The following is a 26,122-nucleotide window of genomic DNA, read 5'->3' as shown; positions in this document are numbered from 1 at the left end:
GGCTCAGGTGAAATGCATTAAGGTGTGGGCTTTGGTGAAATATTGGGAGGTGCCAAAACATATCCAGCTTCAGTAAATGTACATCTGCCACTATTCTCAAAACTTCAAATCATTCCCCTGAATACTGTCATTTGATTGGCTGGTCCCATATCTCCAGGACAGTGACTAATTGGTTGATTCGAAAGATGACCTACCTTTTCACCACATTGGTTATACAACATTGAGGGTGTAGACAGGATATTACTCTAAATGGTTGAAAAACATGTTCATGATGAGGACATAACCTTGGTTTATGTCGGTCTGGAAGTGTTGATTACCTGACCTTAATTGATTGTAGTTTACCTCACCTGACCTGACGAATGACTCACACAGGTAGCAATCAGGGTGACAGGTAACTGCGGGGATCAGGGCTAATATATTACAGGTTGTTACACAACTGATGAATGTAGCGTTTACACAACCAGTGCCCAAGGTAATTGTATAATTACATTGGGCTGTACTTCACAGACTGTTTGCCTTCTCTGTAAAAGATGAGTGTCCCGATTGCCTTAATAAATGACTCAAAGACATTGTAAGCTTAAAATCCACCTAGATATGCTTATGAAAGTATGTAAAATGATTCACTTACAATATAACACCAAACAAAACATAAAACCAACTAATGACCCAAAATATACTGCTCAATAGATGTAAAGGACCGCGACAGGTTAACGTAAATGATATGAAAAGAATTGGTGGCCCAACTTGTTTGGATAGTATAGTGACAATTCCACCAATCATGTACTGTATTGAAGTCCTGTTTGATATACATGGATCTCTGTTAGAGAGCTGGGTTGTTATACATTGTTGTCCATAGGGCGGTGGGTAGCCTAGTGAAAGCGTTGGCTTGTCACGCCGAAGACCGGGTTCACATACAATGTGTGAAGCCCATTTCTGGTGTAAATATTGCTAAAAGCGTAAAACCAAAACTCAGTCAGTCAGTCAGTGGCATATCATTCACAGCATGATGTTTGATAAACATGGTTCCATTGTCCAGACAGTTCCCAATTTCACCTCCCTCCATTGTAGACAGTTCTGTCCCCTGGTCGTCTATGGCAGTGCATTTCATAGGTGTTCTGTTAACAAACCCCAGAAAATAACATGGGTGAACCATCTTTTGAAGCTATGATTATAGGTCTCTGCTGCACCCAGGGAACACAATTCACTACCGTTAATTGCATCGGGACAGATGATTGGGCAAGCAACTCCCCCACCCTCGCCATGAACAAACGTTGGGGTGTATCTAAATTCCATGCTTTATAGTCACAGAGCCTGTAGATTTTTAGAAAAACAATTAAACATTCTGTTTTAAAGTGATCAGCAAAATACAGCTCTTCCATGCAAATAACCTGTAGTTGAACACTTCTATTTGTATTTGAAAATTGGGAATATTTCACATTTTCTGTAAAGTTGGCGCCAAATGGTTGCCTTTGTCAATAGATACCTGATAGAAATGGTTGACAGTGAAGAGTAGGGCACCTGCAGACACTAAACAGACACTCAACAGACACACCAACAGACACACCATCCTTCACTACAGGTAGTGGTCAGGTCTGTATGTTTGTTGTATAACACCACTCACAGCTATATGCCAGATGTAGGACGACAGACCGTCAATACAATTTTAACGTAGGAATGCAAACTACCTTGAAGTGACATTCAGTTATCTGTGACTGAACCAAGTATTTTTTGTTGGTGTTCTGTATTTCTAAGAATAAAACAATTAGAAGTCTCTTGAGGTTGGGTTGATGTGATAATGTTTCAACTATTGGATAAATCCATTAAGTGTTTTATATCCCATCTAGCATGAACTTATCTGTCTCTATTAAAAGAGACAAAATATGTGTAAAATCATGAATAAATGAACATTTATCGATGTTTATTACGCTTGTTTGTGTCCTGCAGTAGAAAACATTTCATCTGAAAAAACATTTCATCTGTCAGTATTTGTGAAAAACATTTCATCTGTCAGTATTTGTGAAAAACATTTCATCTGTCAGTATTTGTAAAAACATTTCATCTGTCAGTATTTGTGAAAAACATTTCATCTGTCAGTATTTGTGAAAACATTTCATCTGTCAGTATTTGTGAAAAACATTTCATCTGTCAGTATTTGTGAAAAACATTTCATCTGTCAGTATTTGTAAAAACATTTCATCTGTCAGTATTTGTGAAAAACATTTCATCTGTCCTTATTTGTGAAAAACATTTCATCTGTCAGTATTTGTAAAAACATTTCATCTGTCAGTATTTGTGAAAAACATTTCATCTGTCAGTATTTGTAAAAACATTTCATCGTTTTGACAATATTACATTGATGAATTATATACTTGTAATTTCTCTGATATGTTTGTGAAATATGTGTTTGGTATAGAACAATAATTAAGTAAGTGTAATTTGTTAAGAAAACATACTCTTCAAAATGAATTTGTTTTGTGCATTGTAAAGTAAGATTGATATTCAAATATTTATCATCAACATTAGCTGCAGACTTTCTGAAATTGTCTAATCGGCATTTTAGAAGTTTCTACTTCATGGATAACTAATGAAGCTTGATAAGGTAATATATTCATTGTAATGTTCTGTCCAGTAAACAAGAAGTAATGTTATCCATAAGATTGGATGCTTTGTTAGATCTTGTGTCAGTATATGAATTGGGAGAAAAGAACGTTTCATTGATAATATGTATCTCTTCAAGCATGTTAAAGGTATCCTTGGAACCTCACCACATATAGAAGACAATTGTGATGCTTGAAGGTTCATGTTCTAGATACATCGAAATGACAATGTCCTATTTATTAGCATTTCTAGAATTAATTAACGAACTAAAAACTGACTTCTTTTATTCGCTTAAAACTGTTATTGAAATAAATGTTAAAACAACATTGGCGCAAAGTCAATCAATGTTTAAGTTGTGTTTGGATTTTTGGAAGATATGTGGTATACCAACTGTCTGGCACCATGTGGTAATGCATATAAACACGTCTGGGAGCATGACGAATGGTTGTTCCAAGCATCAGTCAAGGGAAGTGTTTGAGTGAACACTACTACAACCAGTCAAGTAGCAAGGCCACCATTGTTCTCGTAACTAGTCGTTAATGACAACTCTTTCATGATAATATGTCTGCCATGAGAGTAATTATTCTAACTATTTATTTAGACCTGTGTGATGTTACACAAACAGTTTTTGTCACTTTAATAGGATTGGGATAATCCTGGCTCCTGTTGTCTCTATGGGATGTGGATCCATTGATCAAATCAACAACAGAGACATGTTTAATGGACTCTTCATGCCCACATCTGTTTTGTTTATGGATTGCCTTCAGCAGTACCTGTTGACGAACCATGAATAGTTTATTATTCAGATACTTAATGTCAGGTGTGTTGAAAACAGGCTTGCTGACTAAATAGTGTCTGTAAGTGGTGTATGTACAAACAGTAGTAGTATTTATTTGTTTTTGGGTTACTACCGTAATTGGCAACATTCCAGCTGTATTGAAGCTGTCTGTCATATCTGGACCAGATAAATATTGATTCTTTACACGAGCATCAATCCACTCACTTACATGCTTGATAACCCCTAATGATGACCAAATAGTACTGGCTCCAAACATTCAAATGATAGGATGTGAAGAATAGTGATCTAACTCACACATGATATGGACAAAATTCATTGTTTTATTCCCTAGGTATTAAATTTGCCTATGATCCAACTTTTGGAAGCAGATTCTGTCAAGTTATGCACTGCAGACTTTGATTAGGATGTAGTGATCTAAGCACACACAAAGTTAATTGTTTTATATCTAATGACCGATTTTGTTCTTGTGGTGCATTTTGTGAAGATAATATACACTATTTCTTTCTGTGTCCAAATTATGATAATCTAAAAAATGATATGCATTTTCATAGAAATGGATACAATCTCAAATCGGTCCTATATGGAAATATTCAAGGATCAGAAATTGAAAATTTGCAAATTGTTAAATCTGTTCATTGTTTTATTGAAAAATCTTGTCTATTTAAGTTTTAAGAAGTAATGTACTGAAACACAATGTAATACATAACTGTAAACCTACTGTAAATGAATTCATTTCGTTGATCAAATTCAATGTCATTTAATTATTTACTGTTGAAATGTCATACATATGTACATAATCAATGCTGTTGTATTGGAGCGGCATTCAGATATGCCTTTGGCTTGTTTGCCAATCCTTTTGATAACACATGATCAATAAAATTTGTTTAAATCATATTCCCTTAAAACCATTCCACATTTTCTTAAAACCATTCCACATTTTCTTAAAACCATTCCACATTTTCTTAAAACCATTCCATATTTTCTTAAAACCATTCCACATTTTCTTACATTTTCTTAAAACCATTCCACATTTTCTTAAAACTATTCAACATTTTCTTAAAATCATTCCATATTTTCTTAAAACAATTCCACATTTTCTTAAAACCATTCCATATTTTCTTAAAACCATTCCACATTTTCTTAAAACCATTCCACATTTCACATTTTCTTAAAACCATTCCACATTTTCTTAAAACCATTCAACATTTTCTTAAAACCATTCCATATTTTCTTAAAACCATTCCACATTTTCTTAAAACCATTCCACATTTTCTTAAAACCATTCCACATTTTCTTAAAACCATTCCACATTTCTTTAGCATTGTACATGTGCAGACATAAAGAAGATGATTCAGTGTCTGCTCAGCTTGTAATTGTATGTTTGATAAATTGTGAAGTCCCTGGTATGTCTCCATTATGATGACAGAGTACCCACACCGTTGGACATTTTGATTAACATGATAATCATGTCAGCCAGTGTGACATCTGGCGGTGACAGACTACGGCTTCTGGCGTAGGTGGGACGTGGCTACACATCTGGTACGCCGACATCATCCTACTTGTCATAGATAGCCTAGTGGTTAAACTGTTGGCTTGGTGTACTGCAGATCTGGTACCCCGACATCATCCTACTTGTCACAGATAGCCTAGTGGTTAAAGTGTTAGCTTGGTGTGCTGCAGATCTGGTACCCGTTTACTTGTTCCCTTGGTGTGCTGCACATGGTAGAGACATAGTTTGGTGTGCAGACATCCAATCATCCTCTTGTCACATATAGCCTAGTAAAGTAGCTTGGTAATCTGGTTATTCCCCGACTTGGTAGAGACATAGTTCATTTATAATATAAGGTTAATGCTATTTTTTGAGGGCATTATCATTTGCAGAAGCCTGAGGTCTTCCATTAACTTCCCGACGAAGGAGGGCAGTTGAAAAAGACCTCAGGCTTCTGCAAATGATAATGCCCTCAAAATAGCATTACCGTTATTATTGATAAAATACATGGAATTTGTGTTGAAAAGAAAAAGGAAACAATGAAGGAATTTGACTGTAAGTTTACTCAAAACCAACTTCTGACGGGTTTGACTGACCGAATGCAATTACGTAATCAAACAATTCAAGTGACGTCACAACAGAACGTGACGATATTCGACCTTGGCCTTTGACAAGACCATGGCCTGCAACATGTCAAACTATGTCAGACACAACGACAGTTGTCAGTGTTCGGTTTTGGTCCAACAACAACGTTAATAGTGCAATTGTTAAGGTTAGCACCAGCAAGAAAGCCAATATTACCGCTATTTAAAGCAGGAATTCGGGTTGCTATGACTTGTTTGCCCCAAAATATCTGCCAGTCCAAAGCCGAAGTCGAATGAACTGATGCACCCACTATGATGTCACTTGACAACAGAACTGATAGTGGCCCATCGTTAAGGTTGAGCGATCCAATATCATTTGCAGCGGCCCGCAAATTTCTGATAATATGAGGGCCGTGTCATAATAATTCCATGTGTTTTAGGTATAATGTTTGTTATTGATGGTAAGCCAAATGGGATAGCCTACTGGTTAGCGTGTTGACTGCCCTAGCTTATAATCCAGTTTCAGTTCTGATGACATAGGTGCGGACATGGTAAATAGAATCAATAAAACCCTTTCCACATCCGTAAGAAATCTGTGGTAAAAACAGAGTCGACTGTAAAATTCTGACCATATATGAGTAAGTGTTAGTGCTGCATTCAGCAATATTAAAGCTGTTTGACTGTGGTCTGTAAGCAATCAAATCTGGACCACGCAATCCAGTGATTAATATGTGACAGAGCATGTGTTTATGAATCACTATTACGTAGTGATGATATCAAGTGTTAACAAAACAGTGAGTGTATCCTGTCCCACTGGCGGAACATCCACGTCCCCGATTCTGAGTGTGCCTGTATCTCTCTAGGGACAGTGGGGGTAGCTTTGTGGGGTATATTGAATGTCATCACCTTTATAAGTTTACTTTCAATATTGCAATTTTGCTTACCTGAAATATAAACTGGTTTACACATTCTGCAGACTTGATATGTGTTTGTTTAAGACATTGAAAACAGTGAGCTATTCTCATGCTTGATATCCTCTACTTCGTACATATGTAAATGCCTATAGCTATCAAAGAGTAACTTGGGCTCTATTTTGAATATCTGTTTTGGTCATCTGACTTCTTTAATTTGTTGTTGGATTTAAATACGATGAAACCCCTTAAATAACATCAGATTTCCTGAACAGGTTTTGTGAAAATTCATGAGCATTTATTGGCAGAATTTCAGCTTGCAATTTTGAAAACAAATTGTTTGCTCTCTTCTGAGCTGTATGTGGATACAGAGTGAAGCCAAAGCAGCTAGGCCTATAGTCAGTGTTTGAAGCACCTGTAGACGTGTGTGTGTGTGTGTGCTCTATTTGTTCAGAGCATTAACATGCAGGTTAAAATGATGACATGGAGGGTGATTCCCCTCATGTCTCTGGTAGGTCAGTGTGACCTTCCATCCACACGTCATGGTGGTCACATGACAACTGGAAGCAGGCTTGGGTTGAATCATTGTCACAACAGAACTAGGTCACATGACCTGTTGCTGGCAGAGGTTGAAACATTGTTGCAACAGAACCAGGTCACATGACCTGTTGCTGGCAGAAGTTGAAACATTGTTGCAACAGAACCAGGTCACATGACCTGTTGCAGGCAGGAGTGTGGTGTTTGATGTAAGCAACATGCTATGTTTAATTATGACATTTAATTTCCTGGCCCTCTGTGTTGAAGGCCATCGATGCACAGCAAATTGTGATGTTTAGACTCACAACTGAGCTTGTGATTGCAGGAGGTGGAACTCTTGTTTGATTGTGGAAATGGCGCTGTCTGAATTTCTGCCTTCACATGTCTTTTTTGTTTTCGAGGATTGAGGGTGTAACTTAAAGCATGGAAGAATTTACTGTTGTATTATATCAAACAGAAAACTCAGCAACATTTCCTTGTTATTAAGTGTTCTCACTCAATACAGAATTCCATTGGTGTCTATTTCACAAATAGTTTGAATATTCACTCAAATCTATGGTAGCAGACTGTCATAATATGAGATACGAGTGAAAAGTCTATGTAAACAAAGATGACACATTGCTTCAGTTTATCAAGGAAAACTTCTGACACCACCCACTCACTCACTCACTCCGTACAGCTCAACCTGCTACTGTGGAGACTGTTAACTACATTCAACCACAATCACACACTGTCCTACCTGTATTAATTACCTGGCCATGATATACGTCGTATATACACCAGTAGAACACCTGTCTGCTCCTGGTTCATGTTACCTGTAGGTCAATCAACGCATGTATTTCCTCCACTGTGACTCATTCACTACCAACTTTCTAAAATAGCTTAAGGTTGACTGTGAAAAGACTGTGTCAGAGGTTTGGTATGGGGTGGGGTTTGTTGTTGATTAAATCTCAGTATACAGGCTGTAGGGGACAAGAAAGGTGTTACTGGCTGTTTTCAGCAAAGACAAGTCTCAATTGTTCTTACATTTTCTGAAACACGTTTGAGTGTAGCATAATATGTAAATGTGGAATACAATACTTGGGTGATCTTTGTAAACATGGAGTTTGTCAGAGGAAAACTGCATCACATTACAAATGTACATGCTCAACATAATCATTGATGGTTTGTTGACTTACTTATCAAAAGACTTACCATGTTTGGTAGTGTGAGTGTCTGCCTCAACACATTCTATAATGATGCTGTCATGTCTACAATGGACTGAAAATATTTTCAATCAGGACTGACAATTTGCTGGTGTTATTTTGTATGGGGAGTGAATATTTTTTTTCTTCTGCAAGTTTTGCCCTGAAATCTATTTAACTGTCTGAAGCATATTTAACTTTTCAGGTATTTCTGGGACAGTGTAATTGATATGATAACATCCCACACAAAGATTAGCAAATGGTTTTCCCTACAGCAAGAATTTATATTTTTTTGATAACTATCATATATTATTTTGTTGATATGAATGATATATTTAAAAACTATTTCAAGAGTAATTTTGACAAGAAAGAAGACAGATTGGTTGCTTTGTTATAACTGTTATAAGTAAACCGTCCATCAGGAACAGCTATGACAGCTATCTATACATTGAGACATATGTGATCATGACATTAAGTAGTTGGCTGCTACTTGTGTTATAGTGGGGACAATAACTCCCATATAGTACCATGTAGTGTGTGATTGGCTGCTACTTGTGTTATAGTGGGGGGACAATAACTCCCATATAGTACCATGTAGTGTGTGATTGGCTGCTACTTGTGTTATAGTGGTGACAAATAACTCCCATATAGTACCATGTAGTGTGTGATTGGCTGCTACTTGTGTTATTGTGTTCCTATATAGTACCATGTGGTGCTACTTGTGACTCCCATATAGTACCATGTAGTGTGTGATTAACTCCCATATAGTACCATGCAGTGTGTGTGATTGGCTGCTACTTGTGTTATAGTGGGGTCAATAACTCCCATATAGTACCATGTAGTGTGTGATTGACTGCTACTTGTGTTATAGTGGGGAACAATAACTCCCATATAGTACCATGTAGTGTGTGATTGGCTGCTACTTGTGTTATAGTGGGGGGACAATAACTCCCATATAGTACCATGTAGTGTGTGATTGGCTGCTACTTGTGTTATAGTGGGGACAATAACTCCCATATAGTACCATGTAGTGTGTGATTGGCTGCTACTTGTGTTATAGTGGTGGACAATAACTCCCATATAGTACCATGTAGTGATGTGGCTGCTACTTAGTGGGGACAATAACTGCTATAGTACCATTGTGTGTGATTGATAGTGGGGACAATAACTCCCATATAGTACCATGTAGTGTGTGATTGGCTGCTACTTGTGTTATAGTGGGGGACAATAACTCCCATATAGTACCATGTAGTGTGTGATTGACTGCTACTTGTGTTATAGTGGGGGGACAATAACTCCCATATAGTACCATGTAGTGTGTGATTGGCTGCTACTTGTGTTATAGTGGGGGACAATAACTCCCATATAGTACCATGTAGTGTGTGATTGGCTGCTACTTGTGTTGTAGTGGGGGACAATAAGTCCCATATAGTACCATGTAGTGTGTGATTGACTGCTACTGGTGTTATAGTGGGGGTCAATAACTCCCATATAGTACCATGTAGTGTGAATGATTGACTGCTACTTGTGTTATAGTGGGGAACAATAACTCCCATATAGTACCATGTAGTGTGTGATTGGCTGCTACTTGTGTTATAGTGGGGGACAATAACTCCCATATAGTACCATGTAGTGAATGATTGGCTGCTACTTGTGTTATAGTGGGGGACAATAACTCCCATATAGTACCATGTAGTGTGTGATTGACTGCTACTTGTGTTATAGTGGGGAACAATAACTCCCATATAGTACCATGTAGTGTGTGATTGGCTGCTACTTGTGTTATAGTGGGGGACAATAACTCCCATATAGTACCATGTAGTGTGTGATTGGCTGCTACTTGTGTTATAGTGGGGACAATAACTCCCATATAGTACCATGTAGTGAATGATTGGGGGCTCCCATGCCATGTAGTGTGTGATTGGCTGCTACTTGTGTTATAGTGGGGACAATAACTCCCATATAGTACCATGTGTAGTGAATGATTGACTGCTACTTGTGTTATAGTGGGGGGACAATAACTCCCATATAGTACCATGTAGTGTGTGATTGACTGCTACTTGTGTTATAGTGGGGACAATAACTCCCATATAGTACCATGTAGTGTGTGATTGACTGCTACTTGTGTTATAGTGGGGGACAATAACTCCCATATAGTACCATGTAGTGTGTGATTGACTGCTGTGTTATAGTGGGGGACAATAACTCCCACTTGTGTGTTATAGCTGTGTTATAGTGGGGACAATAACTCCCATATAGTACCATGTAGTGTGTGATTGACTGCTACTTGTGTTATAGTGGTGGACAATAACTCCCATATAGTACCATGTAGTGTGTGATTGGCTGCTACTTGTGTTATAGTGGGGACAATAGTACCATCCTACTTGTGTTATATAGTACCATGTAGTGTGTGATTGACTGCTACTTGTGTTATGGTGGGGACAATAACTCCATATATAGTACCATGTAGTGTGTGATTGACTGCTACTTGTGTTATAGTGGGGACAATAACTCCCATATAGTACCATGTAGTGTGTGATTGACTGCTACTTGTGTTATAGTGATGGACCATAACTCCCATATAGTACCATGTAGTGTGTGATTGACTGCTACTTGTGTTATAGTGGGGGACAATAAGTCCCATATAGTACCATGTAGTGTGTGATTGACTGCTACTTGTGTTATAGTGGTGGGACAATAACTCCCATATAGTACCATGTAGTGTGTGATTGACTGCTACTTGTGTTATAGTTGGGGACAATAACTCCCATATAGTACCATGTAGTATGTCTTGCCGTACACTGATACACAATTCATTTATCTCTGGCTACAGTGCCATGGCAAGCCAGTAATGGCCTTCTACATCCAATTAATCTCATTGTTGTTGTTTGGGATGCAGTCTGAAATTGATGGAAGCTCTTCTGTATGAAGTATTTATGTCTGTACATAAATACACTTCTGCTTCACAAGTCATGGCTTCTCGATCCAGTGAACAATGTATCATTGACTGCAGTGTGGTGTAAATCTGTAGAGTCAGGTAGGTGACGTCTCCTCAAGATGTATTGCTACATACTGCTAAAGTTAAAGAATGTCTGTCTATTTTCAATATGACTGTACGGTAGTTAAACTGGCCATGACCGATTAATTAGTCATATTACAAATCAGGCATTCTTTAATTTTTTGGGGGGTAGGCGATATGGAAACATTTTCTTAAACTTTGTTGATTTTTTAAAAAATAAATTATTTTTCCTTTCATTATAACTTCTGTCGAAATGTAATAATCATTTAAATCAATAACAAATAATTTGTTTTAAGATTATTTGTGAAAGGTTCAAGTTATAAAGTATTGAAATGAAAAATACTGATCCAGGACTCAAATTAGTATTTTTTCATGTAAAATCTACATTTCAACAGCATACAGGGGTAGAGAACAGAAAGGAATGTGAACATTGTTTGTTTTAGAAATAGCTATAACATATGTAAACAATTGATCAGTTTTGCTATAAGTGTATATTTACTGTAGACTGCTCCCATGCATCCTCAGTGAGTTGACTTGCTAACCACCTATGTCACACTGGGAGGAATCCAGGTGTGCTTCACACCTCTTACCTAGCCACATCGCTACCCTGACTCAGCCACGCTCTACCTGTCGTCCCCTTTACCGGAAGTAAACGACTTGAACTATCGACAGTTAACCAGTCTCACCTAGCCAGGGGCAAGCTGGAACAGGGATCCTCGTTAACCTGTACTTACCTGGATAGTCTTCAAGGAAGCCTTTTCAGTAGACTGTTACACAGTTATTATGGCCAGGTGAAATCAGACTTCCATAGAGTGTTCAGACCTCATTTGTGTGGGAATATTTGCCAGAGGAGGTTGTTGGCTCGGTTGGCTGAGCGAGGTGAACAGTGTGGCCTATTGTTGTAGTGGCTTGTTGTACTGCAGGGATGGGACAAGGTTTTCCCTGACATGGCCTACATTATTTCAAGGACTGTGTTACAGACATTCTAGGATGTGTTTTATCTACTACATATTCACCAATCTGCTTGGAGTGGATTAATTACCTGTACAAACACACAGGTATTGAGTCCTGTGACACACAGTCGACTCGCTGGACCAGTCGGCTTGTGCTTGTTGTTGTTGGAATTAGGTGTGTCTGTCTCAAACTGCCCTCATTGGGACTCCTAATCAGGTGGCTTAATTACTACCTGAGGTTTGCTTGGAAGGGTTGTAAATCAACTAGAGATACCTGGCGGTTTCAGACCCCGCTGTGACCTCATTTGTCTAGGATGTGCAAGATGCATCACACTACTATAGAATGACGGATCGATAGACACACTGACAATCCCTAATGTCACAATTGTGCCCATTTCGGGGCAGGAATTCCATCAGTTGGGTACAGTTATGGGACGCCCAAGGACAAGTTGTGATCGAGTATACTAAATTCTTCCAGGGATTGTATTAAGAGTGGATTATTTATTTGGACTTGGTGTGTGTGTAGTGGAAATATGTGCGTGACTTCCTTCAAAATGGTGCATGTGTTGTGGGTGATACTGACTGTGATATATTTACCTGGGGATAGTTTCCAGCAGACAAGTCCCACAGACACAACAGGTAGGTGATGATGGTGAAAATTGTTGATGGCTATATCCCTAGAGATAACTTCCTGTTGATTGCTAGTGTGAGTATGTAGGCTTGTTGAAGTTTACTCAGGGATTGGGATGAAAAACCCACCCAAAGCTTCCATGCTACTTTCTCTCAGCTAATATTGAATATATACTCACTTAATTATTTGAAGCCAGTTCACTTTCTCTCAGCTAATATTGACTGCATAACAAGAATCACCTCATATTGAATATATGTTCTACAACCCCACCTAAATGTGTGTTGAAGGAATGATATTCTGCCACTATCGTGTTGATGTATTCATGAAGCAATGGAATGTTTGCCACTGAAAAGAACACACCTGATTCTTTCATATCTCTGTTGTTAACAGCCTGACCAAGTAATGTCGTAATGCAAAAGATTTAGGGCTTCTTTCACTATTTTTCAGTAGAAGGTTGTTTTAATTAATGCAGACAGTCAGATGTATGTTGAATATTAGTATAGTTTTGAAGTTGTTTGTAAATTGTATATATGCTTCCCAGAGTAGGATATCAGTGAATATGATCTTGAAAAATTGTGGGGATGTTGCTTATATTATGGTAGGAAGTTGGACGAATTGAAAATGTTGTTCCTGCTCTGCTGATTGTCAGTAGTGGTAAAGCTTCACCGAGATAAAGAGGACCTCTCATTTATCATGGAGATAAGAGGACAATAGGTCATTCTGGCTGCTTTCAGAAGACAGGTCTGGGACTGACACAAAAACACATAGGTTTAAAATATTTACCTCTGCCATTTGTCTACAAGACACAGCAAACTGGTTTACATCCGGGCTAAGGTTAAACTTAATATTTAATGCTGCTTGTGTTAAATTGACTTCAAGAATATTTTGATAAGGATCCCTGAGAATATATTCATCTTGAAGACTTATGTGGAAGACTTGTTTCAGAATGAGTATATCACTGACATCTTATAATTGTGTTTCTACGTACAACAAGTATATCATGTATATCCTTTGGCCATTACCAACACTAGCATTTGAATTACTGTCAAATTCAGCTCTTGCATATTGTTTCATGACTGAAGCTATAGTCATATAAACACACTGGGTGTTCTTTAAATGCTATAGGGTTTTCTTTAAGCATTATGTGGGTATTCCTAGAGCAGTATGATGGTCACTGACTAGTATATGGTAAATGGTATTTGATCAGTATATATACAGTATACCCTGGTTTGTCCAGGTGAAAATATGGCATTATATCCTGGGTGGCATTATAACCAGGGTGGCATCATAACCAGGGTGCACTGTACTGTGCTATATTGTGGGGCACATCATCTGTGGGAGCCTTAAGTGTCTCTTGGTAACCCAGGCGGACCCTTTGCTATCGTGGGGTAATATTGACCACAGTCTTTAAAACACAATTATGTCTTGACATCCAAATGCTGTTGTTTTTGTAACGTTTTCTTACTATTAGAAATAGGAATTAGGTGTTAAAGAATCTCTTCATTTTCATCCAGACTTGAGAAAGAATTGTTGATAAACTTGGGATTTGTAGGCTATGTTTCAAGGCCTGTAGGAGTCGTATGTTTTTGTTTGGTTTTATGTCACTTTGGGCAGTATTCCAGTAACAACACAGGTATACCAGAAATGGGCTATACACCTTGTTCCTCCTTCGGCATGACGCTTTAACCACAAGGCTACCCCACCGCCCTGTATACCATTGTACAATGCTATCTTAGTGCTACGTTGGTTGTAGGTCAAATACCTTAACGCAGACTTAGGAAGGGTTGGGTTGTTTTATACAACAGCACCCAAGTTTGTAGGAGAAACTGAATATGTGTTGGAAATATACACAAAATATAACTTTATAACACTTTCCTTGTTATATACTTTTCCTCCACTTCATGTTAACATTCTTGCTTGTCAATGGTACAAGAATCTGTATAGAAACATCACACATTCTTATTAAAGAAGTTGTTATCCATAAAGTTGTCTGTATTGTTAGAAAGGTGATGAAAACTAGACTGCCAACTATTTTTGGCATTGATTATATTAACAGTAAATATACTTGAATATGCAATATTATAATCATGAACATATTCCATCGATGTGATTCTGATATTTTATCATGTTTATTCTGGTAATCACAAATGTATCTACACAGACTGAACATGTCACCAGTGTAATATATGACCAAATCATTAACGCAAGGTATTTTTATGTTTAGTGAAGGTAGAAATCAATAAGACCAACCTCAATGAATCACCAAGTACAAGTGAATGTTCCCTGTTTGAGTTTGGTAGGCCAGTTTATAATCAATGCTCAAACATTGTGTGCCCAAGCTTATATTCTGTACCATCAATAAGAAAGAGCTTTCACATGGTCTTTCATTGTGCTCAACAACTGGCAGTTAAATGTCGATAACCATTAGACCCGCAACTTGATTCACATCGGAATGCAAAGTATCTATGGTCGACATATTTCCGTCATTATCGTGTTTGTGTGACTGATCATCAGTGTGCCGTAGGGGTCAGTGTGTACACACAGTTACAAGATAATCTATACCGTAGAGATTACTCCATATAAACTAACTTGTGTGGGTACAGTCGTGATAATGATCTCTATCAAAAACAGATAGTATGTACTTACAGTTAGTATTTAGTATGTAGGCTTGTTGGCATTAAGTAAGTATGTAGGCATTAAGTAAGTATGTAGGCATTAAGTAAGTATGTAGGCATAAAGTAAGTATGTAGGCATTAAGTAAGTATGTAGGCAAGTATGTAGGCATTAAGTAAGTATGTAGGCATTAAGTAAGTATGTAGGCATTAAGTAAGTATGTAGGCATTAAGTAAGTATGTAGGCATTAAGTAAGTCAGCCCGTCAGACCACCAGGTCACGTTATGCCAGGAATGTGTTGATAAAGACTGGTTCCTCCCCAGATAATCATGGAGTATCAGGCTAAGTAGGACTGGTGCCTAGCATCTTGACAGAAAGGACATATTATATATTTACAGTTGTCAGCATGCAAGGATGGGACAGGATAATGATCATGGAGGTGTCATAATTCATTTTTCTCTGGGATTGTACCCTGTTGCCATGTATCAGCGTCCAGATTCTGTGACCGCCTCCGTGGTGTAGTGGTTAGAGCGTCCGCCCGGAGAGTGGAAGGTCGCGGGTTTGATCCCCGACCGTGTCATACCAAAAAGACGTTAAAATATGGTACTTGTTGGCCCCTGCCTGGCTCTCAGCATTAATGGGTACAACAAGGACTGGTCGGCTCGGAGTCAGTATAATGTGTCTGAGTGGGGTATTCATGCTTCACTGCGGCATGGTATCTCAGTGGGCTAGCACTATAAAACCAGCTTCAGTCTGGGCTAGTACAAGAAGCCGCACACACACATACACACGCATGCACGACGTCATATGAGCGAAATATTCTCAAGTACGACGTTAAACCCAATTTCACCTCACCTCACCTTCCAGATTCTGTGTTAAGTGTCAGATTAGGTATTGTTTGGTTCAGGGTGAAACATGGGTGCATGATACGATACATATCTCGATACTCTGGGTGCAATATGATTCGTATCCCAATAAAGTATGTTATGTTTCATTGGATGATATTTTCCACAACCCTGAATCATTTGTTTTGAATTTCCTTGTATGGAAGGTAGTGCATGTATATGTTGGCCAGAAACATCTATATTACAGGGCAATGGAAATGTTATGCTGTCAGTAGTCATCGGGGAAATAGTAGTGGAGATGTGTCAGCTGGATGTTAAACAGTTTCTGGTAGTACACACTTGTTTGTACAGCAATAACGTATCATATGTATAACAGTACCAGTTTTTAAATTAACATATCTTGTATCATGATACAATACTGTATTGCTTCTAGCCTGTGCATAATTAGGGTTGTCATGACAACACATCCTGAACTTTGTTCAAGACATTAAAATTCAGGTTTTTAGTGACATGACTTGGTTGTTTGTCTAACGTGTATGAGATGTTTGATGCAGTTTAAGATTCAAGTCCTACTTATGAATGCTTCAAGAAGGTTGTGTGCATTGAAATGTGAACTTGTTTTTTGTCTCACGGAAGCTGCTGCGAGTTTAGGGCTGGTCTGTTTAGCAGCCTTGTACCCAGTGCTGTCGAGTTCCGCGGACTAAACAATGTTTTATTTAAATAGTACCACAAACACACCCACCCCACACAATGGTGTTAATGGCAAAACAGAAACTTTGTGGTATGCTTGACATTCCAGAAGGCTTCCATGTTTGTCATTTACTATTCCTACAAAGAATGTAATATTTAGAATATCCTCGATTAAATAGAAATATCAGGTTTTATAACACATGGTTTATTGTGTTGTCGGCGGCCATCTTGGATGGGATAGGGGATGAATGCTTGTTTTGTGACACAGCGTAAACACACGGCCCTACTGAGATAATTGAAAGCTGTATAATCTGTTTATGTCAATTAAAGATGATTGAACTAAATTGTCAAACTTTGATCAGATGTGAGTTTAGCTAATTTAGTTTCTGGTTCAAATTTCATGAGATGAATTGAATACTATTGACATAGACAAATTGATGTGTTTATGTTTTGTTTCTCAAGTGTTGTTAATGATTAGTCACAGTTCAAGCTTGGGAATTATCATTAGTTACAGATTGGTTTTGAGTTAAAATGAGTTAAAATTTAACGTCTAATTTGCATTGTTTCAGCCATATAGTGACTGTTTGAATCATTAACTGATTTTTGTGCTCATGCATTATCAGAATACAAAGACATATGTACTCAGTTCAGTTATTATGACTTTAGCATAACTCTTTAATGTCTTGTTGCTAGGCAACTTATTTTATTGAACAATGTTTCAGCTCAGCTTGGATGCCATGTTGTGAATCTGTGCCTGAACAACGCTACCTGTGTTGCAAACCCTGACCAAGGGACAGTGTACAGGTGTATCTGCACACCAGGTAGGTGAAAGGTCAAGGTCACCTTGCATTTGTGACAGAGTGAGTGAGGGCTTAACACTGCTTTAACCAATATTCCAGGATTGTGAAGGCATGTGCCCGACCCTATAATGATTTGTGGCTGCTAAGTGATGAGCTGCCCTTGGCCTTGCATGTATTACAATGAGTGAGTAAGGCTTTACGCTGCTTTTAGCTATATTTTGCAGCAAGATCACAGCAGGGTACACCAGAAATGGCCTTCACACAATGTACCCATGTGGGAGTCCAACCTGGGTGTTTGGCATGGCAAGTGAACACTTTAACCATTTGTGAACCACAACGCTACTCCTGAGCCCCATTGACCGCCTCCGTGGTGTAGTGGTTAGAGCGTCCGCCCGGAGAGCGGAAGGTCGCGGGTTCGATCCCCGACCGCCTCCGTGGTGTAGTGGTTAGAGCGTCCGCCCGGAGAGTGGAAGGTCGCGGGTTCGATCCCCGAACACTTCATACCAAAAGACGTTAAAATATGGTACTTGTTGGTCCCTGCCTGGCTCTCGGCATTAATGGGTACAACAAGGACTGGTCGTATAATGTGTCTGAGTGGGTACCCATGCTTCACTGTGGCATGGTATTTTAGTGGGCTAGCACTATAAAACCAGCTTCAGTCTGGGCTAGTACAAGCAGCCGCACACATACACACGCGTGCATGCATGTTGTCATATGAGTGAAATATTCTCAAGTACGACATTAAACCCAATTTACCCCTCTCCCCTTCTCTCTCCTTCTCTCCCCCCCTCCCCCAATTTGTTTCAGATAACAGAATCATGATTTATTAACAGTTATCTGTAAAAAGTGTTTTGGATTTATGATAATCCTGGTAATGATGTGTTGGCACAAGTATAGCCATTCTCACATATTTCATTTGCAGGCTTTACGGGTAAAAATTGAGAAACCGAGATCGACGAATGTCGTCGAGACCCATGTCAGCATGGTCAGTGTATTGACCTGGTCGACGGCTACAGGTGTAACTGCACAGGTTCAGGTGAGTTGACTCATCCTGCAGCTAATTCATTATTCTGGGGATGGTGTGACTGGGGATGGTGTGACTGGGGATTTGGTAGTGAGGTGGATTTTTTGGGGGGTCATTCTGATAGATCTTTTATTGTGTGTATTGTATGCTGTTATTATCATGTATATTGTATACAGTTAATAACATGTATTGTATGCAGTTATTATATGCTTCGTATACAGTTATTATCATGTGTATTGTATACTGTAATTATCATGTGTATTGTACACAGTTATTATCATGTATATCATATAGTTATTATGGTGTGTATGGCATACTGTTATTACCATGTGTATCGTATTGATATAATGTGTGATTTTTTGCAGCCTTATAGACTTTTCCTTATTCAATGAAATGTTATAGGTTATGATGGGGACAATTGCACCAGTGATGTGAATGAATGCAACTTGACTCCCGGCGTCTGTGGTAACGGCACCTGCGTCAACAACCCCGGCAGCTTCACCTGCGTCTGCCCCCAGGGCTATGATGGCATAGGATGTGTGGTGGTAGGTACTGAACTTGTGTGTGAGAAATGATACTTCCCCCAACTTTGTCGTGTAAGTGCATGATAAACATGCTAGATAGAAGTATTCTTTCCACAAATTGTTTCCGTATGTTAATAGAATGATATTAAAATGACATTCAAATGCATGGGCACAACTGTTCAGTATTTGGACAGCAATACAGTAGGAGTAAAATTTCAATAAGCCTGACCACCCGATCTTGTAAGTCACCTCTTACGACAAGCATGGCTTACTGAAGACCAATTCTAACCCGGATCTTCATGGGTTGTAGAAGTGTAACATACATTTGTTTGTTTTTCTGAGGATGTGGACGAGTGCTTGTCGATCCCCTGTAAACACGGAGGGAACTGTACGAGTGGTGTCAACACTTACCACTGCACCTGTCCCAGGGGCTACACTGGACCAGACTGTGGGGTGGACATCGATGACTGCATCAACGTCACATGCCGAGGCAGCAACACACGCTGCCAGGATGGCGTCAATAGCTACACTTGTGTTTGCAAGGATGGATACTCGGGTAAGGAGTGAATGAGTTTAGTTTTAAGCTGCTTGTAGCAATATTCCAGCAATATCACGGCAGGGAACACCAGAAATGTACCCATGTGGGGAATTGAACCTGGGTTTTTCGTACTGACCAGCGAATGCTTTAACCACTATGCTATCCCACCCCCCCCTACTCATCTAAGGATGTGTGCTCAGGATTTCTGTAGTGAAACAACTTGTGTGGCCCATCCTCAGCTGCCTGTTGGAGTTCAGGAGCTGCATAGGTGCTTTATTGTACTCATTACTTCCTTGGATGTCGTGCAGTTGTACATAGAAGAGCACTTTTCTAAGTGACTTTGTTATGTGCAGTGTCTTGTCAGTGTATAGGTCTAACGCGGAAGGCCCGGGTTCGATTCCCCACATGGGTACAACTTGTGAAGCACATTTCTGTGATATTGCTGGAATATTGCTAAAAACGGCGTAAAACCATACTCAGTCAGTCAGTCAGTATAGGTCTAACTCAAGTAAAACATCTACCCAGCATGTCACTGTTTGTCTGTTTTGTCCTTCACGACATCCAGTCTTTTGACCTACACATCATCAAGTCCTTTGATCCATACATCATTCACCCTTCTGATCCAGCCAATGTACCACTGTGTTCTTGCAGGCCTGGCCCCCGTGTGTCGGGACATAGATGAGTGTGCTAGTAACCCATGCTACGGCAACGCCACCTGTGACAACCTTGAGAACGCCTTCAAGTGCAACTGTCCACCTGGATTTACTGGAAGCAAGTGTCAGACAAACATCAACGACTGTCAAGACAACCCATGTGAAAATAATGGAACGTAAGTGTAGATGTTAGTTCATGTAAGGTTTGCCTTATGATACACAGTGGGCGTGTGACGTCCTTGAAGGTCAGTGGAAGTGGTGGTTGGTGACTGATGCCTGGACAGATCTGGTGGTGTTATAACAGGCTCTGTCCCTGTAGTATTAGTGGTGGGTTGCATGATGACAGACCCTGTGGTATTAGTGGTGGGTTGCGTGATGACAGACCCTGTTGTATTAGTGGTGGGTTGCTTGATGACAGACCCTGTAGTATTAGTGGTTGGTTGCTTGATGACAGACCCTGTAGTATTAGTGTTTGGTTGCTTGATGACAGACCCAGTAGTATTGGTGGTGGGTTGCATGATGACAGACCCAGTAGTATTGGTGGTGGGTTGCATGATGACAGACCCTGTAGTATTAGTGTTTGGTTGCATGATGACAGACCCTGTAGTATTGGTGGTGGGTTGCATGATGACAGACCCAGTAGTATTGGTGGTGGGTTGCTTGATGACAGACCCTGTAGTATTAGTGGTTGGTTGCATGATGACAGACCCTGTAGTATTAGTGTTTGGTTGCTTGATGACAGACCCAGTAGTATTGGTGGTGGGTTGCATGATGACAGACCCAGTAGTATTGGTGGTGGGTTGCATGATGACAGACCCTGTAGTATTAGTGTTTGGTTGCATGATGACAGACCCTGTAGTATTGGTGGTGGGTTGCATGATGACAGACCCAGTAGTATTGGTGGTGGGTTGCTTGATGACAGACCCTGTAGTATTAGTGGTTGGTTGCTTGATGACAGACCCAGTAGTATTGGTGGTGGGTTGCATGATGACATACCCTGTAGTATTAGTGGTGGGTTGCTTGATGACAGACCCTGTAGTATTAGTGGTTGGTTGCTTGATGACAGACCCAGTAGTATTGGTGGTGGGTTGCATGATGACATACCCTGTAGTATTAGTGGTGGGTTGCTTGATGACAGACCCTGTAGTATTAGTGGTTGGTTGCTTGATGACAGACCCTGTAGTATTAGTGGTTGGTTGCATGATGACAGACCCTGTTGTATTAGTGTTTGGTTGCTTGATGACAGACCCTGTAGTATTAGTGGTTGGTTGCATGATGACAGACCCTGTTGTATTAGTGTTTGGTTGCTTGATGACAGACCCTGTAGTATTAGTGGTGGGTTGCATGATGACAGACCCTGTAGTATTGGTGGTGGGTTGCTTGATGACAGACCCAGTAGTATTGGTGGTGGGTTGCATGATGACAGACCCTGTAGTATTAGTGGTGGGTTGCTTGATGACAGACCCTGTAGTATTAGTGGTTGGTTGCATGATGACAGACCCTGTAGTATTGGTGGTGGGTTGCTTGATGACAGACCCAGTAGTATTGGTGGTGGGTTGCATGATGACAGACCCTGTAGTATTAGTGGTGGGTTGCTTGATGACAGACCCAGTAGTATTGGTGGTGGGTTGCATGATGACATACCCTGTAGTATTAGTGGTGGGTTGCTTGATGACAGACCCAGTAGTATTAGTGGTTGGTTGCATGATGACAGACCCTGTAGTATTAGTGGTGGGTTGCTTGATGACAGACCCAGTAGTATTGGTGGTGGGTTGCATGATGACAGACCCTGTAGTATTAGTGGTGGGTTGCTTGATGACAGACCCTGTAGTATTAGTGGTTGGTTGCATGATGACAGACCCTGTAGTATTAGTGTTTGGTTGCTTGATGACAGACCCTGTAGTATTGGTGGTGGGTTGCATGATGACATACCCTGTAGTATTAGTGGTGGGTTGCTTGATGACAGACCCTGTAGTATTAGTGGTTGGTTGCATGATGACAGACCCTGTAGTATTAGTGTTTGGTTGCTTGATGACAGACCCAGTAGTATTGGTGGTGGGTTGCATGATGACAGACCCTGTAGTATTAGTGGTGGGTTGCTTGATGACAGACCCTGTAGTATTAGTGTTGGGTTGCTTGATGACAGACCCTGTAGTATTAGTGTTTGGTTGCTTGATGACAGACCCTGTAGTATTAGTGGTGGGTTGCTTGATGACAGACCCTGTAGTATTAGTGTTGGGTAGCTTGATGACAGACCCTGTAGTATTAGTGTTTGGTTGCATGATGACAGACCCTGTAGTATTAGTGGTGGGTTGCATGATGACAGACCCTGTTGTATTAGTGTTTGGTTGCATGATGACAGACCCTGTAGTATTAATGGTTGGTTGCATGATGACAGACCCTGTAGTATTAGTGTTTGGTTGCATGATGACAGACCCTGTAGTATTAGTGTTGGGTTGCATGATGACAGACCCTGTAGTATTAGTGGTGGGTTGCATGATGACAAACCCTGTAGTATTAGTGTTTGGTTGCATGATGACAGACCCTGTAGTATTAGTGGTGGGTTGCATGATGACAGACCCTGTAGTATTAGTGGTTGGATGCATGATGACAGACCCTGTAGTATTAGTGTTGGGTAGCTTGATGACAGACCCTGTAGTATTAGTGGTGGGTTGCATGTGGTGGTGGGTTGCATGATGACAGACCCTGTTGTATTAGTGTTTGGTTGCATGATGACAGACCCTGTAGTATTAGTGTTTGGTTGCATGATGACAGACCCTGTAGTATTTTTTTGGTGGGTTGCATGATGACAAACCCTGTAGTATTAGTGTTTGGTTGCATGATGACAGACCCTGTAGTATTAGTGTTTGGTTGCATGATGACAGACCCTGTAGTATTAGTGGTGGGTTGCATGATGACAGACCTTGTAGTATTAGTGTTTGGTTGCATGATGACAGACCCTGTAGTATTTTTTTGGTGGGTTGCATGATGACAAACCCTGTAGTATTAGTGTTTGGTTGCATGATGACAGACCCTGTAGTATTAGTGTTTGGTTGCATGATGACAGACCCTGTAGTATTAGTGTTGGGTTGCATGATGACAGACCCTGTAGTATTAGTGTTGGGTTGCATGATGGCAGACCCTGTAGTATTAGTGGTGGGTTGCATGATGACAAACCCTGTAGTATTAGTGTTTGGTTGCATGATGACAGACCCTGTAGTATTAGTGGTGGGTTGCATGATGACAGACCCTGTAGTATTAGTGTTGGGTTGCATGATGACAGACCCTGTAGTATTAGTGGTGGGTTGCATGATGACAAACCCTGTAGTATTAGTGTTTGGTTGCATGATGACAGACCCTGTAGTATTAGTGTTGGGTTGCATGATGACAGACCCTGTAGTATTAGTGGTGGGTTGCATGATGACAAACCCTGTAGTATTAGTGTTTGGTTGCATGATGACAGACCCTGTAGTATTAGTGGTGGGTTGCATGATGACAGACCCTGTAGTATTAGTGGTTGGATGCATGATGACAGACCCTGTAGTATTAGTGTTGGGTAGCTTGATGACAGACCCTGTAGTATTAGTGGTGGGTTGCATGTGGTGGTGGGTTGCATGATGACAGACCCTGTTGTATTAGTGTTTGGTTGCATGATGACAGACCCTGTAGTATTAGTGGTGGGTTGCATGATGACAGACCCTGTAGTATTAGTGTTGGGTTGCATGATGACAGACCCTGTAGTATTAGTGGTGGGTTGCATGATGACAAACCCTGTAGTATTAGTGTTTGGTTGCATGATGACAGACCCTGTAGTATTAGTGTTGGGTTGCATGATGACAGACCCTGTAGTATTAGTGGTGGGTTGCATGATGACAAACCCTGTAGTATTAGTGTTTGGTTGCATGATGACAGACCCTGTAGTATTAGTGGTGGGTTGCATGATGACAGACCCTGTAGTATTAGTGGTTGGATGCATGATGACAGACCCTGTAGTATTAGTGTTGGGTAGCTTGATGACAGACCCTGTAGTATTAGTGGTGGGTTGCATGTGGTGGTGGGTTGCATGATGACAGACCCTGTTGTATTAGTGTTTGGTTGCATGATGACAGACCCTGTTGTATTAGCGGTTGGTTGCATGATGACAGACCCTGTAGTATTAGTGTTTGGTTGCATGATGACAGACCCTGTAGTATTTTTTTGGTGGGTTGCATGATGACAAACCCCTTTAGTATTAGTGTTTGGTTGCATGATGACAGACCCTGTAGTATTAGTGGTTGGTTGCATGATGACAGACCCTGTAGTATTAGTGTTTGGTTTATCAGTGATTTTACTTTTATTATACAGAAGACAGGTTAGGAGTAGTACAATGGAAGGATGTCAAACACTTTAGATATAGTTTTGCTGTCTTTACGAGTTGTTCATGTTTTATTACAGGTGTAGAGATCAGGTCAACTCCTACAGATGTGACTGCGTGGATGGGTACAGGGGAGACAACTGCAGTGAGAACATACAGGAATGTCAGGAGACACCAATGCTCTGTAGAAATGGAGCAACATGTTCAGATGCGGTATGTTGACTTCGTAGCCTTTAGACCTCCGTGGTGTAGTGGTTAGAGCGTCCGCCCGGAGAGCAGAAGGTCGCGGGTTCGATTCTCAAGCATGACGTTAAACCCAATTTCACCTCACCTCACCTCACCTCACCTCATTACCTTTCGTGCAGGTCGGCTCAAACTTGGTATCAAACAATAGTCTGTGCAGAGTTGTGTTCCGTAGTTGTGCACGGATCTGCTTTCTTTGGTTCAAATTTCAGATTTGCCTAGGGATATACACTTGAAATATTCACAGATGAGTCGGATCAGATGAACCAGAGGAATTCTTTATAGTGTGCTTCATTGACATAAACTGTGCATAGTCAAATAGATTTAGATTCATAAACTGTTGGTAAGTAATTACAAGCAATCTCATCACTATGACTATACTGGGGTAAAGTATAAGATACCTTTGTGCAAGTGGGTTCAGTATTAATTGTAAGAACGATGCCCTACATTGTATATATTTTGTTCAGATCAACGGGTATGTCTGTGAGTGTGCACCGGGCTGGACAGGCATATACTGTGAGACGGACTTCAACGAGTGCGACAGCAATCCCTGTCTGAATGGCGCCACCTGCCACAACCACACCAACTACTACAACTGCAGCTGTGCCGCTGGCTTCACAGGTATGTCACACACAGATGCATGTCTACTTCATGTAGGAACTCCTTAACACTCTTCATTCATTGCCGCCGGCTTCACAGGTATGTCACACAGATGTATGTCTACTTCATGTAGGAACTCCTTAACACTCTTCATTCGTTGCTGCCGGCTTCACAGGTATGTCACACACAGATGTATGTCTACTTCATGTAGGAACTCCTTAACACTCTTCATTCATTGCTGCCGGCTTCACAGGTATGTCACACACAGATGCATGTCTACTTCATGTAGGAACTCCTTAACACTCTTCATTCATTGCCGCCGGCTTCACAGGTATGTCACACACAGATGTATGTCTACTTCATGTAGGAACTCCTTAACACTCTTCATTCATTGCTGCCGGCTTCACAGGTATGTCACACACAGATGCATGTCTACTTCATGTAGGAACTCCTTAACACTCTTCATTCATTGCTGCCGGCTTCACAGGTATGTCACACACAGATGCATGTCTACTTCATGTAGGAACTCCTTA

General features: G+C 40.3%; 1 protein-coding gene across 1 annotated transcript in view; it reads left to right on the top strand.

Moving 5' to 3' along the window:
• Nucleotides 1-26,122, top strand: part of LOC124257631 (protein crumbs-like) — a 103,125-nt gene that overhangs the window by 29,387 nt on the left and 47,616 nt on the right. The window contains 7 exon segments of the mRNA XM_046691737.1: nucleotides 17,576-17,674; nucleotides 18,576-18,689; nucleotides 19,080-19,222; nucleotides 19,544-19,757; nucleotides 20,391-20,568; nucleotides 24,827-24,959; nucleotides 25,457-25,610. Of these exon segments, the coding sequence (XP_046547693.1) occupies nucleotides 17,576-17,674; nucleotides 18,576-18,689; nucleotides 19,080-19,222; nucleotides 19,544-19,757; nucleotides 20,391-20,568; nucleotides 24,827-24,959; nucleotides 25,457-25,610 (1,035 nt within the window).

The sequence above is a fragment of the Haliotis rubra genome, unplaced genomic scaffold, assembly GCF_003918875.1.
Source record: "Haliotis rubra isolate DU_JTF1 unplaced genomic scaffold, ASM391887v1 Scf67, whole genome shotgun sequence".
Lineage (NCBI taxonomy): Eukaryota > Metazoa > Mollusca > Gastropoda > Lepetellida > Haliotidae > Haliotis > Haliotis rubra.
Note: the sequence above shows the minus strand (reverse complement) of the source record. Positions and strands in the feature narration are given on the sequence as shown.